Raw genomic sequence first — 18,119 nt, 5'->3', positions numbered from 1 at the left:
CTCCTCTGGAATTGCCATATCTATACCCAGAATCTGTGCTGCGGAGACTTCTTAGAAAGAAATCTACCAACAGAGTGTCAGATATCTTCCATTTGTCCCTAGAGTCATTCTTCACTCCTGTCTACCAGGCTCTCGAGCTGGGAGGCTCTCAATAAGCAGGTTGATACCATGGTTCATCTTAGAGATGCCATTTAGCCTCTCTCCTGGGCCACCGTCGTGCTTGCTCAAGAGGCCCGTTACAGATTAAGATGTGCAGGTTGCCAGTTATAAAAACAGTCACAGGGATGTGAAGTACAGCACAGGGAATATAGTCAATAATATTGCGATAACTATGTATGGTGTCAGATGGGTACTAGGCTTATCACGGTGATCACTTGGCAAGTTATATGAATGTCTAATCACTGTGGTGTACACCTGAAACTAATATGATATTGTCTGCCAACTGTAATTGAAAAAGAAAGAGGCCCATTACAAAGTACCCGTGGTGCAGGGGTGCGGACTATATGCATGTGGACTCAACAAAAAAGCAAATCCATCTTCTGCCTCTGTAGATTGCCCAACTGCAGAGGTTTACGTTGAATCCTCAGGGTGGCACCAGCCCCTGGGAGGTACCTGAGAGCAGGTGGGTTGCATTAGATTCTTTCCATGATGGAGGGCAATGCTCTGTCCTCCTAGGCATACACACATTCCTGGTAGACATCATTCACTGCCTACAGCACTCACTTGTTACAAAATTGCCTTATCAATCTCCACGTTAGCCTGCATACCATCTCCTCTGACCAACGATACGTTATACAGCAAAGGAAATGCGGCAGTGGGCTCACATCCTCAGAATTTATGGGTCTTATCATGCCCCTGTGAGCCGGGGTCAGCTGACTTGATAGACTGCTGGAATGGCTTTCTGAAGGCTCATCACAGTCCCAGATTTGCCAGCTTTGTGATGTTCCCATGGCAGGTGGTCTATGCTATACACCGGCAGCTAATGTATGATGTCATCACCCCATCAAAGTATATGGGTCTGGGAACCAAGTGTGGGAGGTGGTGGTGACACTGCTTCCTAATACACCTAATAACCACATGAAAGGTTTTGTTTCCCATTAATCTATTGCTGCTGGCACCGATAAGTAGTTCTGGGTCATATTTCTGGATCCTGATACTTAAGGACCCTGTTCCCTCTTCATCAAGACACATGAAACCAGAGACAAACTTTGCAGACTGAGCGTATGGTGGGAGGCGCTGTACCACAAGAAGGAAGGGCAAGAGGGGGCTGGGTCTCACTAACCTGTCAGCATCTATAGGCTGGATGTGGCATTCCTCATGAAAGGACCTTGAGCAACTGTCACAGCAGAACAGCTTTCCTCCTCCACGGCACACCTCACATGTATTTGAGTTTTGTGGCTAGAAGGGGAGACAAGGTAGACACCACTGGGATTAGTGAGACCCTGGAAGGGACTCGAGAACACACAGCCTTTGCTTGTACCACGGTGACAGGAAATTTCTGCCCTCAAAATATTAAGGAACAACATTGAGCAGAGATTTCAGAAGGCATTCTGGTCTGCACTGGGGGAGGAAGTTGAGGAGGAAGTGGCTGTGTGTTAGATCAGGAAAGTTTTCCTTATGAAGACAGAAATTCTGACATTGAAAGGTGAGCAACAACAATAAAAGAAGGATGAATTAAAGATAATCTGAGCAATTTATTATTCTGCTGGCAAAATCTGGCTCAGGAATACAGTCTTATCTGGTTGTCTACATTGCATCATCAAAATGGACTCATCAAAGAGTGATTTATTGAGAATTTTGTATGATGTATGATGGAATAAACTTCTGAGATGTCACTGCACCCCATTTTCTCAGCCATAATTTCTCCATGAGTTGAATGGCCTTGGAAGGAATTCCTGCACTATGGATTCTGTGCCTGGAGGACCCTTGGGCCTGTGACAGTACCCCTAGGTTGGAAAGATTCTGGGCACAGATGACCAGGTGGATGCCAGGGAGGATGGAGCTCTTTGGCTCTGGTAGCCTGGGGAAGATGCCCCATGACTCAGCTTGGTATGTCAATGTGGAGGTGCCATCTCTGAATGGCCAGGGAGGGTGGTAATGGCAACCACTGGGTGCATGGATGACTTGGCCCTTTGTTCCATATGAGGACGATGGAGGAGCCCACAAAATTGATTGAGGCTGGATTTTCCACCAATCTTAATATGTGGGTCTTTCAGCCAGATTAATTTCATTTAGTGAAGTTAAAAATTTGACAGTGTTTGTGCATCTGAGTATTGTGGAATGAAAAAACACATATTAAAAATGATAGAATTTATAGGGACAGATGGGTGGCTCAGTTGGTTAGAGTGCTAGCTCTGGGCAACGGGGCTACAGGTTCGATTCCAACATGGTCCAGCGAGCTGCCCTCTGCAACTAGAATGAAGTCAATGAGCTGCCACTCAGCTCCCGGGTGGCCAGATGGCTCAGTTGGTTGGAGCGCGGGCTTGCAAGGGATGGTGGGCTGTGCCCCTGCAACTAACAATGGCGACTGGACCTGGAGCTGAGCTGTGTTCTCCACAACTAAGATTGAAAGGACAACAACTAGACTTGGAAAAGTCCTGAAAGTACATACTGTTCCCCAATAAAGTCCCCAATAAAATATTTTTTTAAAAAAAAGATAAAATTTATAAACCAAAATAAGAATTGGTCAAGGAATGAGCCCATTGGTGGGCAAGGGAAATCACATTTTTTCTTTTGGTGACAATTTATATGGCAATAACATGTGGATCCCTACATACTAACATTTCTATGCATGAGACTTGTGTGTCTGTGATGGAGAAATGCCCAGAAATATTTGGCTCCTCTCCTGGGACCACCTGAGCAGAAAGAGAACAATTTGAGGAGAACTGTGTGGTGGGGAAACTTTTCATCCAATGGGTGACAGCTCTACACCCAGATGAAAATATTCTGTTCACACTATGGGTTAGAAGGAGGTGATTTATACCAAGTTGTATACCAGACAAGTTCATCAATATAGATGCTTTACTAGGAAGGCAAGATGAAGATAAAGTTATATATGGGAGATACAATAAATATTTATTCTATTAGCCAGGGGCACAGACTTCTAGTTGTTTCTAAATCTGATTTCTTTCTCCTCTTTCATAGCAAGAGCTATTTAGCGGGGTACATGAGTTTCTACAAAAGAGTTCATTTCCCTGTCTCCTCATAAGTAGTGTTAATTCCGAGTCAGTGATGGAAAATGAGTGTTATTCGGCAGCTTCTGGGAACCTTCCATCCTGGAATAGAAGGTAGCTCTAAGCCAGTACAATAGACTGTGAAAACAGATGGCTTTGGTTTAAATACTGATTTCTCCACTCTCAGCCTTGTTGTTACTTAATGTCTCCTCACATCAGCTCCTTCATGTTTAAAATGGGAATATTGACGTGAATTTTCTCCTAGTGTTGTTGCAAGTATTCAACAAGATAACCCATGCAAAGTCCTAGTACAACAGCCGGCAGATATTTAGTGCTTAGTGAGTACAGTTATCATACTGTAAAGATATCACTTCTGACTTTTGATAAATTTGATATTAAAAAATATTTAAACAATGTCTTTAAAAGAATTATAACAGTAATATTCTCACAAAGCCATGAAATAAAGAGGTAAGGTTATTCAAGCAAAAAAAAAAAAAAAAAAAGGAGGAATTCACATGCTCATGTGACAATCTAGGTACAAAATTGGGGACTGGCCCACCCAGTGACAGATAGACGGGTGGTGAGGAAGTGGGAGGTGACAGGGAGTGCCCCCTCTTCCTTCCAGAAATACTATGCTTTGTTTTGTGACACTCTACTCTTTTGGAATTTCTTCCTAACATTGGCCTCATTCTATTCAGTTTCCTCACTTAGAACGTTGGAATTCCTTGGGGCTCTGTCTTACCTCCCCGACTCCTTTCACTATCCTGGTTGACCACAGCTACTGTCATGACCACGCCCACCACATTTATCCCCAGACTTTAAGACCTGTGTCTCTGGTCTCTTTTCCAGCCTCCAAACATCCACAACCTACCTTCCATCATCTCCACTTAGATGTCTTTCATTGTGTCTAAAACCCATCCTGTCCCAACCCTATTCCTTATCTTCCTGTCTCCAATCTGCTCCCCCTTTAGTGCTCTCCTTCTCACCAAGCACCCTATCATTCACCCAGGAGCCTAGAAGTGCATCTCCCCATTCAGATATCCAAATCCATCACCCGTCTTGCCGATCTCAATTTTTAAATATGTCGACTCATTCTCAGTGCTTCTGTGAGGTCTGCTGCTACAAGGATATTGAGCACCTAATTATAATACTATCTTATTAGCCAAAGAAAAATGGCCTGCCATTTGTATTACAAATCATAGCAGTCAGAATATCATCCCTGGGCCCAATGATGTCAGGTGAATTGGGATATATTCAATTAGTAAATTTTCTTCATTTATAAATTCAATATAAGAAGAGACCCCAAAGTCACATATGAGGAAATTCAAAGCTGCAAGATGTCTCTTGCCCACGTGCTCCCTTTCAGTAGGAAAACTTGTGCAATGGCCTGTTCGGGACATCCGTGGGCACATCCCCACATGGACCTGGGTTGCCCTGGTATGGGGCCATGTAACTATTTTTCCTTTTTGTCATAACAGTGAGACTCATGGATGCTGACCACTCTTTTCAGGCTGTTAGGTGAAGGTTCCTGAACCTTGGGCATCTGTGGAATGACTTGGCCTCCTTCTAATAAGAACAGTGACTACTTCAGCTTTTACCTCCAGCCCAGGGCAGAGAGGCCATAGACAGACCACCCAGTGTGATCCAAGTCATGATGACCTGAGAGGTGGCCATGTCACTGCCTACCTCTCTAAGTGGCCTAGGATGCCCCACCCACCTCATTAGTTATGCTCCTATCTTAAACAATGAAGTTGGAATGGGCTACAGGGGTGCCATAAGGGACCCACTTGCCCTGAGTGCATTTCTCTGCAGGACTCATGACAGAGCCCACACTGAGAACTCGCCAGCTTGGCGGGTCTGTTCCTTCCGGCTGGCACATAAAACCATCTTAGCTCTGCCTGCACCTTGGAGTGGATGTTTGGGCTTTCCTTTCCTTCCCTGCTGCCTCATTTAAAATGCGGCTATCCTCTCAGGTTTGCTCCTTATTCCTAATCTGCAGGCTGGCCCTGCCCATTACCACCTCAAGTCTCAGCTCTAGAGACCTCAGTGCTCCAGACCTCTGCTTCCTATGCTCACTTTTGAGGGGAAATGAGGCAATGGGCAGGTTTTGCTTTCCCTTCCAAATGGAAAGGATGCTTCCACACTGAGGCACCCAACCCCAGAACCATCTACCTGGTGTGGGTGATGTGTCTGCTGTTTCCTGCTTATCACACAGACACATGCTCTGACTGAGTGTGAGAATGCTTCAGGGAAATGCGTCAATGACACAGATAATGTACTGAGGGAAAAGGCCTGGATTGTTCTGGAGTTACAGGTAGGAGTTAATACTTACATAAGGGTCAATAAAGTCATCACTGTGAAACTCTGGTGTTATCTATAGAAAAGAGAGAAAGATTGAATGACAACATTAATATGAGTTTTCATTAACCACAGAGTAGAGCAGAATTCTTTATGTAAAGAATTCATGCCTGTGTTTCATATCTGCTTTTATGGGTCTATATATCTAACCGGAGAATTTAAGAAACCATTAAACTATGTGTCGGTGATAGTTTGGCCCAAAGCAAGTTCTGTTCTCTGGTTCTCAGACCCAGGGAAGGCTTTTGTGATGCCATGTAGGGAGGGAGTATGGTGTTGGTTTCTGCAGATGGCATTGGAGCTGCAATGCGAGAATCAGGCTGAGGACTCCTCACCCACAGTTCCTAGTGACCACAGGGCCCAGATTTCTGGATGCCATGCAAGTGTCCCTGTGAACTCCGTCACTTTCTGCAGCTCTCCTGGGGCATAGCCCTAAAGCTAAAATGGGTAAAACGCTACAGTGCTGCATCTCTTCTTCCTGAAGATAAGCACCTCTCCACTTTCTCCAGAATCCCAAGTACTTGCATTGACCTTGGGTATCTATGAATGATCTGGCCTCCTTCTAGTCTGGAACAATGATTGCCTCAGCTTTTACCTGTAGCCCAAGCAGAGACGCCACAGACAAACAACTCTGTGTGATCTAAGACATAATGACTGAGAGGTGGCCATCTCACTCCGTGCCTCTCTGAGGGCTTAGGACCCCTACCCCACTCCATTCATTATTCTCCCATGTTATACAATGAAGTTGAAACAATCCTTTAGGTTTGTTGTTTTGGCCTCCTTGCCATTGGACAAACATATCTCTTGACTCTGAGTAGTTGCTCCAGTTATTTGCTTAATGGATATATAAGTGCACGAACAAATGAATACTGTTGTCACTTGGAGAGAGGTTTCTTATCAGCCAGTAAATGATCAGCGTGGAGTTTTATATCTTACTATGTTGGAACACTTCAGTCATTACTAGTGGGTTTAATAGGAAACTTATGAGCAAGGAAGCTGCCAACAGCACCACCTGCCATTTGGTGCTAAGAGTGACACAAGTGCTGCCATGAGTGGCCGGCGGCCACCATGAGTGGCTGGCAGCCATTGCGAGTGGCTGGCAGCTGAGAGCCTCTGTGAGCTGCTGTGAGCAGCCGACCACCTCAGCTGGGGGGAGCGCAAGGCTCATAACACCAGCATGGGCCAGGGAGCTGTGTCCTACACAACTAGATTGAGAAACAATGTGGGGGAGGCGGTTGAAGGGGGAAAACAAAAAGAGTGGCATAAGTGACAGAAGCCAGGGGACTGGAGAAGGCAGAGAGCCTCTGGGAAAACCCTCTGAGAAGTGCGGTGGTCATACGTTAGAGCTGTAAGCCCAGAGGGAACCAAACGAGGATGCCTGTGATGAGGGATGAGAAATGGCCAACTCAATTGATTAACCCAGATTGAGTTACTCTTGACTTCCTAGGACTGGGTAGAGATGTTTGGTCTTAACAGATCAAATAATGTCTCTTTCTCCAGAAAACCCAGTGGATACATAACCTATACTGAATTTCTCGCATAAATTCAGTGGAGCATGTAGCCCCAGAAACCAACTTTGTGAAGACTGCAACTTTCTGGTATGGCAGAGATAGTCAAGGTCATCTCTGTCAAAGGTAAGGAGAATGGCAGCTCTTCCCTCTCCTTTCTTCACCTCACAGGTTCTCTCTCACACCCAGTCTTGGAGAAACTATGGAAGGCATCAACTATCTGACTGCTTTCTCTGGAATTCACACAGCATGACAATCAGTGGTCGATGAACTCCATGTACTACTTCAAAGAAAATAGAATTCATCTATTTTCTCTAAAAGAAATTCTCTAAAAGAAAGAGAATTCATCTTCATAGATGGAACTGAAGTCTGCAAAGCCCCTTGGGTGGAGCCAAAGGGCCTCTCGACAAAGGAAAAGCTTTTCCAGGTCCACAGCCTCCCTCTCAGGACGCACCTGCCTCCCAATCACTCTATTCTCTAAATGTCATCTCCATAAAGGAAATACAATTTCCCTTGAAGACAGAGCCCTTGGAGAAGGACTTCATGTGAATGTGTGCATGTGAGGGAGAGGAAAGATACAAAAGAAGGGGAGAGAATGTGATTTTGGTTGTTTGCTGCAGCAGGTGACATATGGCTATATATCCATTCCAATGGGGAATTCTCCCCTACATTAGGTCAGCTAGAGTGACCATGAGACATTTCTGGGGAAACTTGCTTCATTCTTATTTCATTAAAGCTCAAACCCAGAAAAACCAAGGAAAAAATAGTGTTGCAAAGATAATAGTCATTAAGTGCAGTGTTTTGTGCCTTTCAAAATCATGCAATTCCAACTTAAGCCCCATCTTTTATGTTCAATTTTAAGACATTATGGCATTCTTATCTTTTTTTAAAATCATATATATATATATATATTTTTTTTTTTAATTATTATTTTTTAAAATTTTTATTGGGGAATATTAGGGAACAGTGTGTTTTTCCAGGACCCATCAGCTCCAAGTGAAGTTGTTGTTTTCAATCTAGTTGTGGAGGGCACAGCTCAGCTCCAAGTGAAGACATTGTTTTCAATCTAGTTGTTGAGGGCGCAGCTCACTGGCCCATGTGGGAATCGAACCAGTGACGTTGGTGTTATGAGCACTGTGTTCTAACCTACTGAGCCAACCGGCTGCCTCGTCTTGTCTTTTTCTAAAATAAACATACAGTGTCAGTTCTGTCTTATTATCTATTTAAAGGATTATTCTTACCTCTATCTCAAATATTTTCGTGCTCAAAGAAGTCCTGGCCTTCCATACTGTAATGTTTGAAAGCAGCAAGTTTAAAAGTACCATATTATAAAATCAAGTTTTATTAGAATTGGTTAATTTAGAAACTATCAAATAAGGCCAGAGAGATGAAAAAATCAACAATATGATAGATGAGAGTAGGTCATGTGATAATTACCGTTTTTCTTGTTCTTGGTGGGTTTGATAGAAATCCTTTCTGAAAGAGAAGTGAGATTAATATTATAATGGGTCCTCTACTTTGTACTTTTGCCCTTTTTTTACTTTTTTGACCTTGGTATTTCCAACTGCCTTCCAGATATGTCCCATTGTTAACAACACACACTCAAGAGGTGTCTTCATGGACAATAACCTCCCAATCCAAATCTGTAACAAGTTGCACTCTGTTATCCAGACTCAGCTTTAAAGTCAGCTTTAAAAACTGTTCCCTCTCAAACATATAAATTGTATATAACCAAACTAAGCAAACCAAGCCAAACCAAACAAAAAACAATTGCACCCTCTCTCTGTTCTCCTTATAAACTCTTGCCAAGCATTCCTCTACAATCTTGTCTACACCCGCACTTCCTTTCCGTTTCCCCTAGGACCCCTCTAGCTTGTGTCTTATACTTCATATACTATAGCTACTCCGGGGGCACATATTTGGTGAGTGACTGACTGGTGTCAGGCCCCACCAGTGACATTGGACGCAATGGTGTCCAGGCCATTGGGAAGACAAGTGGGAAAAGCTGGCATGTAATGGGTAAGGACAATAAAGTGCAAACTGTGCTTTCAGAGTATTTTGGATTCCAGAGGTGGGAGAGTAGGGTAGGCTGAATAATGGCCCCCAAAGATGTTTCTGTCCTAAGCCTCAGACTTAGGCTTAATATGTTAATTTAAGTGGTAAAAGGGACTTTACAGATGTAATTAAAGACTTGAAATGGGAAGATTATTCTGATTATCTGAGTGGGGCCAGTGTAATTACAAGGGTCCTTATAAAGGGGGAAGGATCAGAGTGAATAGTAGGAGATGTGGTGACAGAACACGAGGTTGTAGTGAAGGGGCCATGAGCCAAGGAGTGCAGGTGGCTTCTAGAAACCGAAAAAGGCAAGGTACAGATTTCATTCCCTGGAATGCTCCCTGCTGACACCTTGACTTGAGAGCAGTGAAACTGATTTCAGACTTCTGTCCTCCAGAACTGTGAGCTAACAGATTTGTATTGTTTTAAGCCTTAAGTTTATGGAAAGTTGTTACAGCAGCAATAGGAAACAAATAGAGTGAGTTTAAAGGACTTCAGAGAATGTGCTGTTTGCGCTTGGCAGGTTGAGTGAAAAGGTATCAGTCAGAAAGGTGGTGAAGGTCATTTGAGGTTCCCATGGCTTCAAGCTTTCCACCCTCCAACCCATGTCGCATTCTCTGATGTGATTAATACTTCTGAAGCACTATTTCAACTATGTCAGTCCCTAACACAAACCTCCCATGATTAAAGGAAGGGTTCACTCTCCTTCCTCTGGCCTCAAGACCTGTACAATTAGCCCAGCCCAGGTATCAAACCTCATCACCCACAACTTCTTGATATCGTGGGGAGGATTTTCAGGCCATCCTTTTTATGTAGAACGTGTTGTTCCTACATTTTTGTAGGAACTATTGCCAAACTTATCAAAACTATTCTTGTTTTAACATCCGGCTCAGTGGAAACTTTTCCATGAAACTATCCTCGACCTCAAAGTCAGAAATGACCTGCCCTCCCCCAAGACCCTGCCTCTCTTCCTGAGGGCGCCTCTCCGCGTGCAGTCCTGTGGTTATCAACGAGCAGCCTTCCTCCTGGTTAGGGACTGACCTTACAGACCCTGTCACTTTAGACGTATCTCAACAGATATTTTCTGAGCAAAGAGCTTTTCTGTATTATTAGAGTGGTGCAAAGAAGGGGCTGTGTTGGGGCATGTGATAGAGTCAGAAGGCACAGGTTTATCTGCAGTTAGAGATCTGGCCTGTTTTGTCCACATCAGGGGGCTGATCTGAGGAGAGATATTTAAAAATGCAATTTATTTATATTCTCTTTCAAGGATGAATGTCAGACGGCTATCAAAAGAAATTATGTTGAAATATTCTGTAATCCAGGAAGCATCCGTACTGGTGTGTTATTTCAGATACATAGTTCAGCTACGCTACTTTAAACATTGGCCCCCAAAGCCTAAAACCCTTTCCCCAGTTTAAATTACTTTCCTTTGACCAAATTACACAGTGGCAACTTCTGGTGGCAGAGTCAAGGTCACAATTAACTGTCCTACCTTCAAAATGATAGGAGTCCATGCACTAACAGATTAAGTTGTAATAAAACCCAGTCAAGGTATTGCCTGAGTGGGATGTTAGTTATAATATATGCATCGTGACCAGGGCAAGGGGGATTATGATGATATTCTGAAACTGGGAAATTCTGTTACAGCTTGGAGTTGGTGAACTGTGACACCATTACCTTGATTGCAGCCCTTTGTCATTGGAATACCTGAATCAGGTGCTTCAGGGGCCAGCCACCACAGCGCACGCTCAGCTTCCAGTTCTTGGCTTTTTCATGGTTTCCTTCAATTTCGAATTCCCTGAGGGTGAACTGCTTCCCATCCTCAGTCTCTATACACTTCTCGAGCACTCCTGTGAGACCAAGACAAGATGAGCTCCCTTTGTTGCCAGGCAGTGCTCCCGACTGTGAAAATCCCAGAACTGAGCCTCCCATCACGTGGTTCTGGGCCCCCCATTTTGGGCTCAGAATCAGCAACACAGAGGAGCTGGGTTCCCTCTCAGGGGCCCCACAGCAACCTGAAAGGTGAGGGTAGAAGGGGATTTCCTGCCATGGGTACACATTTCCTTGAACTTTGAGAAGGACAATAATTATTATCAACATTTACTTTTAAAAAGCATTTCTCCACATTCAAAAGAGAAAAAAGAATGAATGGCTCTTAAGAAGAATGAGCAGGATTCTTTCCCTTCCCCTCTCTGAGACCCAGGATAGAGAGGCTGAACTTCAGAGGGGACAGATGAGGGCACACAGGTGGCTGTGTGGCAGCTGCCAGCACCGCACGTCTGCCTTGTTTTGTACCTTATTGATCATTCAGTTAATGGCGATCAATTATTTCTCATATTTTGGACTCATGGCTATTTTATGTTTAAAGTAATTATGGGAATGTTATGTAGTGGGAAAAGTTAAGTTACTCATATGCAATGTAGTCATAGGGCAAACATTTATACTTGGTACCTAAAGAACTATATTCTGGGAGGGGGCAATCAAGCATATCAGATGAACATTTGCGCTGTACTTTAACAATTATAATTTGCAAATTATTTTATATCTGTCCTTCCATTTTTTTTCTCATAATAATATAGCGAGGCCAGTTTTATTGTTACTCCTATTTTGTAGAGGAGGAAGTTTAGGATTGAGAGAGACTGAGTAGCTTGGCCCAGATGAAACAGACACTCTTGGTATAACTGAAATTTGAAAAAAAAAATCCCGATTCTAAATCCTGTTCTCCTCTGGTTGGCACAGGCCTTCCAATTGCTACAGAGAATGGGGCTCTGAAGTTGCTGCTGGATTTCTCAAATGTGTACATTTCCCACCCTTATATTGAAGCACTTGCTCTTGTATTAGGTGAGGGATGGGCATCGCATGGACCTTTCCCATGGGGGAAAGAGGAGGCGGCCTTCTAGGCTAATGTTTATGAATTTTAAAAGTCTGGAAATTCCATCTTTACTCCAGCCTGTCTGGGATGCTGTGCTGAAAAGAGCTAATAGAGCAGACCCGAGACTGCTATCTTTAGAAATGTCTGCTTTCAAGGCTGGCATTCGAGGACCTGGATTTTGAGAGGGGTCCCACCATTCTAATATGGTTTATGTTGGCTACCTGCTTCCCTTCTGGGAGTCTGGAACTGTAGCATGTGCTAGGCAGAGGGGACCTATGTCACTAACTCCTGACAAGAACCCTGGACTATGAGGCTCAGGGCAACTTCCTTGATAGATGATATTTCACACATGGTGTTATAATTTGTTTCTGGAGAAATAACTGTGTCCTATGTGACTCTACTGGGAGGGAACTCTTTGAAACTGGCAACTGGTTTCCTTTGGATTTTGTCCCATGGGCCTTTTTCCTTTGCTGATTTTGCTTTGTGTCAATTTAATAGATCATAGCCATGAGTTCAACTATATGTGAGTTCTGTGGCCTCTTAGTGAATCACCAAAATGGGGATGGTCTTGGAGACCCCGACACAAGTGTCTACCCCCTGAACAATATATTATCCACATGGATAGTTTCCAGTTGAAAGTGTAGAAGAGCAGGAAATCCACCTTGTTTCATTTTCTCCTTATGCAAAATCCCCTTCGCCTGACCACAGGTCACAGGAAGTGTAAGCGGTCGAAAATCCATATTTTTATCTCTGGGAATTCTTGGAACTGCAAGAAAGCATCATTATTATTATTTTTCATCATCTTCCTCTTCAATGGTGCCCTCTTTCTCCTCACCCATCTTGAGATTCTTCTTTTATAACTTAAAATGTATTGGAGGGAGTTTCCCCATGAATTAGTTACATTTCTAGATCTCTCTTTTATGGCAGATTAGATACATAAAGATAAGGTCATGTCCACTCCCACCCTCTGAAATCCTACATAAAGTCCTCATGTGGAAGGATCTGAATTCCCAACCTGTTGGCCAGTGACTTCCTATTGCACAGTGACGTCCTCCTGCTGGTTTTGAGGACGGTTTTTAGTCATATCATTGTTTTGAAGTTCTGCAGATGGAGGAACAAGCCTCACCTTTTAGCTTTGTTTCCCCATTTGAGGCACTCCCTGGGGGAACAGAGAGCAGGGTGGCAATGGGGCCGTAGCAGGGACAGTCTCTGTCTTCCCTCCTTGTTCTCTGCTTTGATTCACTTCTCCTTCACGTGAGCTTTCTCTGTGGCTTTCACTCTGTGAAGCTCAGGGTGGGGTGTTCTGGAAGGAACTGCACGTTCTTTGCAGGGGCGCGGGGGAGGGGGCACTGGGCTGTGATTCTGCTGAAGCAGGTGTTGAAAGTCTTAAAATGAACTTCAGTAGCTGGAGCACCTGCCCCTGCCCTTCTGGCCAACACTGAGGGGGATTCATTAAAGACACATGCTGGGGCTTCTCTCTGGGATGGGTGGGTGTACTGCCCCTGGGCCTTTTAGAATCAATTCTTTTAGAGCTAAGGTGGGCCTGGAAGTCCCTTCCGTTTAATTTGCCTGCCACCCACCCATTTTCAGAGCAGCAAATTGAGGCAAAAAATAATAAATGACAAGCCCAAATCACAAAATCAAAGGAAGTTTAGGAATTAGGACACAAGTCCTGTAGGACCACCCAGCGTCCCCCTTGGTGGGGCATTCGGTGGCTCTCTATGTGGGCAAGAGAAGGGTCAGCTAAATAATAACATGTGAGTCACACACAACTTCCTTAAAAGTGATCAGTGCAGTGCAGGGAGACCTGCACAGGCCCAGGGAAACCTGTGCTCTCACAGATCAACTGGCTAAAATCAATAAAGTGGGTGTTCTCACCATCCTGTTGTGCTGTCGAAACTGACCAAGGCTGATGAACACCCTAGTGTTTTTTATGGCTCTAAAAGCCAATTAAGGAAACTGATCACTCAAAACACAGAGTAGAAAATAAAAATAAAAATGTAGATGCTTAATTATTTAAAGTATATTAATCACTTTTTTTTTTTTTTTACCTCTTTTTCTTCTTCTTTTTAAAGGCCTGCTGTTGATTGTTTTTATCTCTAAAGGGAAAAAAACATAACATAAATATCTCTTGTTCATAACATTGTATTGCAAATAACAGTGTTTTACAAAAGCACCATTGAAAGAAAAGGTTTTCAGGAGTCTGTTTAGTACTTCACTAAAACTATCAAATGCCTAGATCTGGAGTTAGAAACTTTTTTTCTGTAAAGGACCCGATAGTAAATATTAAGGTTCATGACCTCTGCTGTGATTACTCAACTATGCTGTTGTGTTGCAAAAGCATTCCTAGGTAACATATAAATGAAAAGAGGTGGCTGTGTTCCAATAAATCTTTATTTACAAAACAGTGGGCTGGATTTGCCCCGTGGGCCATAGTTTGCTGAACCCTGGCTCAAACATAGTTATAAAGATGATACTTAACTAAGATTTATTCTACATTTCTTTTACTAATATCTCCAAATCACTCCAAATAAATTTGAAAGAGTGTTTTTTTATCTTTCCCAAGGAAGAGAAGAATAATGAACTCAGACATGGGTTGTACCAGAAACTCTCCTTAGACCTTACTTCTACTAACTTATGGTCACATTATTATTTATAAGGACTGAGGTGGGGTTTTAATATTATTAGGTAATTATTAAGATAGAAGACCCAAGAATAGTTCAATACTTCATCCTTAGAACAAATAAATAAGATAGGGACTAATACTATCCTCATCTAGTAGATGAGGAAATAAATATGCACCGATAAAAATACAAAATAAAGTATTGAAGATTTCCTTGGATGAAGCAACAGAGATAAAAGGCAGCAATATATGGCCTCAAGGGAGACCTAATGTGGGCTCTACTGATCAGATAGTTGCCACAAACCTAAATTTGAAAGATTTTTGTACTGAAAATAGTGGCAAAATTATGCAAAGACTTCACACCAACCCAATGAAGAAGGACTTAACAGAAAATGATGCCCAAGGTCTACAAGTTGTGGAGTAAAAGATGACGCAAAGGACTGACACAAACATGGCCCAGAAGATTGCAGTATCCCCCTGGCTGGAACCTGAGTCTGTTCATCAGTAGCCATTATTGGCAAACATACATTCTCTTGCTCTTCGTTTTTCTCTATTTAAATCCTTCTGGGACTAGTGGGTGAGCTTTCATTAAAACCTTGAGGTTTTCAGACAAACAACTTCAGGCAAACAAACAGAAGCTCCGTGTACTCTAGTTCAGATCTCAGCATAAAGAAATTCGGGCAGAAGAGCAAATCATATATATCAAAGTGCTGATGAGCTTTGCTTTAAAATGGTACCATGTGTGTTACCATGTTCCAGCGCCTTGTTATCTTACAAACAGGTAGTAAAATGCCTGGGCAAAGTAGGGTTTCACTAGTCTTGGGTCTTCTATCTTAATAATTACTTAATAACACCAAAAACCCACATTACTCCTTATAAATAATAATGTGGTCAGAAAAATTGAAAGCAGTTTAAAAATAATTTTCTTAAGAGTTGGGAGCAATCATTATGGGCAAAAAGTTATATCAGGATATCAGGTTGCCTCAGAGTATCAGCAGAGGCCTCAGTATCCAAGAACAATGCAACGGGAGCCCCATACGCCTAAATCTTAGAGAAAAACACTAGTCTAGCCCTGCTGCACAGAACGTGATAGGAGAAAGTGAGTCTGGTTCTCCAGCACAGGTTTTCCCTACCTCCAGGCCTAAAGAGAGAGGCTACATTCCTTTCTGAGAATTGTCAGACACCTCCCCTTAAGCCAAGAGAGAAGGTGTTAAAAGATCTAGTAAGAGATGGACCTCTGCCCTTGAGGATGTCAAAGAAGGAGAGACTATTAGACTCATCCCTAGGAAATGTAAAGGTGAAGGTCATGGCTAGAGCATTCGGCATTGGGAGAAAGGCTGAGCTGGGAGCCAGCAAGGGAATCAATAAAGAAGCTAGATTTCCATGGCCTGCTGGGGGCTCTGTGAATGGGACCTGAATTGAGTGTTCTTGAGAGATACTCTGCCCAAGAGAACCACCTGGTGTGATGAAGTAACTGCAGCAAGGGTGCAGACCTTCCAGAAGGACCATCCAATGTCTTAATTCCCAAGCAAGTTGGCCACCATTCAACTACTAAGAGATGGTAAAATATATTGCTTCTGCTATACTAGTAGGAAATTTCCAGCCAAATCTTCCCCTCCCCCCAGTTTTGTGGTCAGAGAAAGAGTTTTGGACTGTAATTTGTCTATAATTTGACACATTTGTCTGAATTTGAGCCAGGAACTGGCTGAATGGGAAGCAGGATCACCATGGGGCAGCCTAACAAGAGATAACAGCAGCTTTCTTCTGGCTGAAAGGAAGCTCAGTGGAGTTCTAGAGTCATCTGTAAATTGCACAGGGAGGAGGCTTTGCATCTTATAACCTCTGTGGTGTAGGGGGTAGGGTGAGGAACTGAGAATCTGACATAGAAATGGACGTAAACGTCTTACAATTTACTTCAGGATGATGAGATGCTGTTCCTGCCAGCCCAGCCAGAGACATCGGGAATCTATTAAAGCTTTGGGGAATCCATTAAAGACATTCCTTGGGCTCCCTTTTCAGGATGCAGAAGAGGAAGCTGTCCATGGTTCAGTGGGAGATCCACAGGATATGAAGCTGTGTGTGAACCTTGGATGTGCCTTGGAGTGCAGTGAGTCTATTTATTATTATGACTACTTATCATTATTTATCTCACTTTACAGATGAGTAAAGTGAGGCAGAAGAGGTGAAGAAACAGACCCAAGTCCACATGATTACCTCAAGGTGATAGGACATGAGAAAGGACAGCTATATCACTTGTGAGTTACACAGTGTTTTATAGCTACTACAATTGACCCTTGAACAATGGGGAGGGAGATTAGCGGCCTCCACCCCCATGTAGTCGAAAATCCGGATATAACTTTTGACTCTACAGTTGGCCCTTCACACACACAGATTCAACCAGCACAAATAGCAAACACTATTGTCAATCTGCAGTTGGGAATCTGTGGTTGGAAATGTGAAAATACTGTTTTCCATCCATGGTTGGTTGAATCACCAGATACGCAACCTGTGGATAGGAAGAGCCGACTGTAATTATTGAAAAAAAAATCTGCTTACAAGTACGTACACGCAGTTCAAACCTTTGTTGTTCAAAGGACAACTGTATTCGCAGCCTCGAAAGTTATCAGTTCAGCAGAGGCCGCACTGCGTGTCCCCTGGGCTCTGGGTTCTGGTTGCAGACGCATCACCAAGTTATTTGTTTACAGTATTATCATCTTTCAATCCCTGATGTGTTTTGGAAATGTACTAAATCTGATATATTTCTCAATGGCTAGTATAGTTACATAAAGCAATTAGGGAAATAGGTTTGTTACTAAAAGCAAAGAATAAAGCATGGGAATTTAGACATTTAGTTATTGAAAATGTATCCATCTTTTAAAATTTTACCTTTTGGTTTGCGTTTTTTCCGTAGGACTCTATTATTCAGAGCTTGGATTCTCTTTCTCACTGAGAAAACATAAAAACAAATGCTGTGAAAAGTTGCATTGTATATAATAATTCTTTTTAAAAATTCCATTTTACTGTAACTTTTCAAGAGCCTGATGCATAAAGCAAAATATATATATCTTACAGCCATGTACTTACCAAGCCTTAGATGCTTAACCTGGTTTCATCCTAGATTTCATTTTCTTTAACCTCACATTAATCCTAATTCATTTATACCCACCAATAAAAAAAAAGAATTTAAGACAGAGTTTCATTTGTATCTCAAGAAACACTGTGAGAATAATAATAACGAGAGCTAATAGTTGTTAAATGCTTATGTACTAGGCACAAATACAAAACCCTTATATCTACTATTCTGTTTATGAGATAGAGACTTTTACTATCCTCATTACCAATGAAGAAAATAAACAACCAGAAATTGAAAAAGTTATGTGTAGCAATGCAGATTTCTTTTGGTTGAGAGGCAGAAATCAATGGCAGCAATGCCAGAATTTGGATTGTCTAGAGAGGTATGATGGTGAGCTACACAGATGAAACACTCACCATTATCTTAGCCCTGAATGAAGATTTTTGGGCTGAAAATACAG

At 42.7% G+C, this 18,119-nt stretch overlaps 1 protein-coding gene across 1 annotated transcript in view; it reads right to left on the bottom strand.

Annotated features, from left to right (window-relative positions):
• SP100 (SP100 nuclear antigen) overlaps positions 1-18,119 on the bottom strand; it is a 69,920-nt gene that overhangs the window by 2,736 nt on the left and 49,065 nt on the right. Inside the window, exons 18-24 of the mRNA XM_074314727.1 lie at positions 17,473-17,532; positions 14,015-14,062; positions 12,625-12,729; positions 10,799-10,941; positions 8,474-8,512; positions 5,506-5,547; positions 1,283-1,398 (exon numbers count right to left, since the gene is read on the bottom strand). Coding sequence (XP_074170828.1) covers positions 1,283-1,398; positions 5,506-5,547; positions 8,474-8,512; positions 10,799-10,941; positions 12,625-12,729; positions 14,015-14,062; positions 17,473-17,532 — 553 coding nt within the window. The remainder of the gene's footprint in view (positions 1-1,282; positions 1,399-5,505; positions 5,548-8,473; positions 8,513-10,798; positions 10,942-12,624; positions 12,730-14,014; positions 14,063-17,472; positions 17,533-18,119) is intronic.

Source organism: Rhinolophus sinicus, linkage group LG01 (genome assembly GCF_036562045.2).
Source record: "Rhinolophus sinicus isolate RSC01 linkage group LG01, ASM3656204v1, whole genome shotgun sequence".
NCBI classification, from domain to species: domain Eukaryota; kingdom Metazoa; phylum Chordata; class Mammalia; order Chiroptera; family Rhinolophidae; genus Rhinolophus; species Rhinolophus sinicus.
This window is presented reverse-complemented; position numbering and strand designations above follow the sequence as displayed.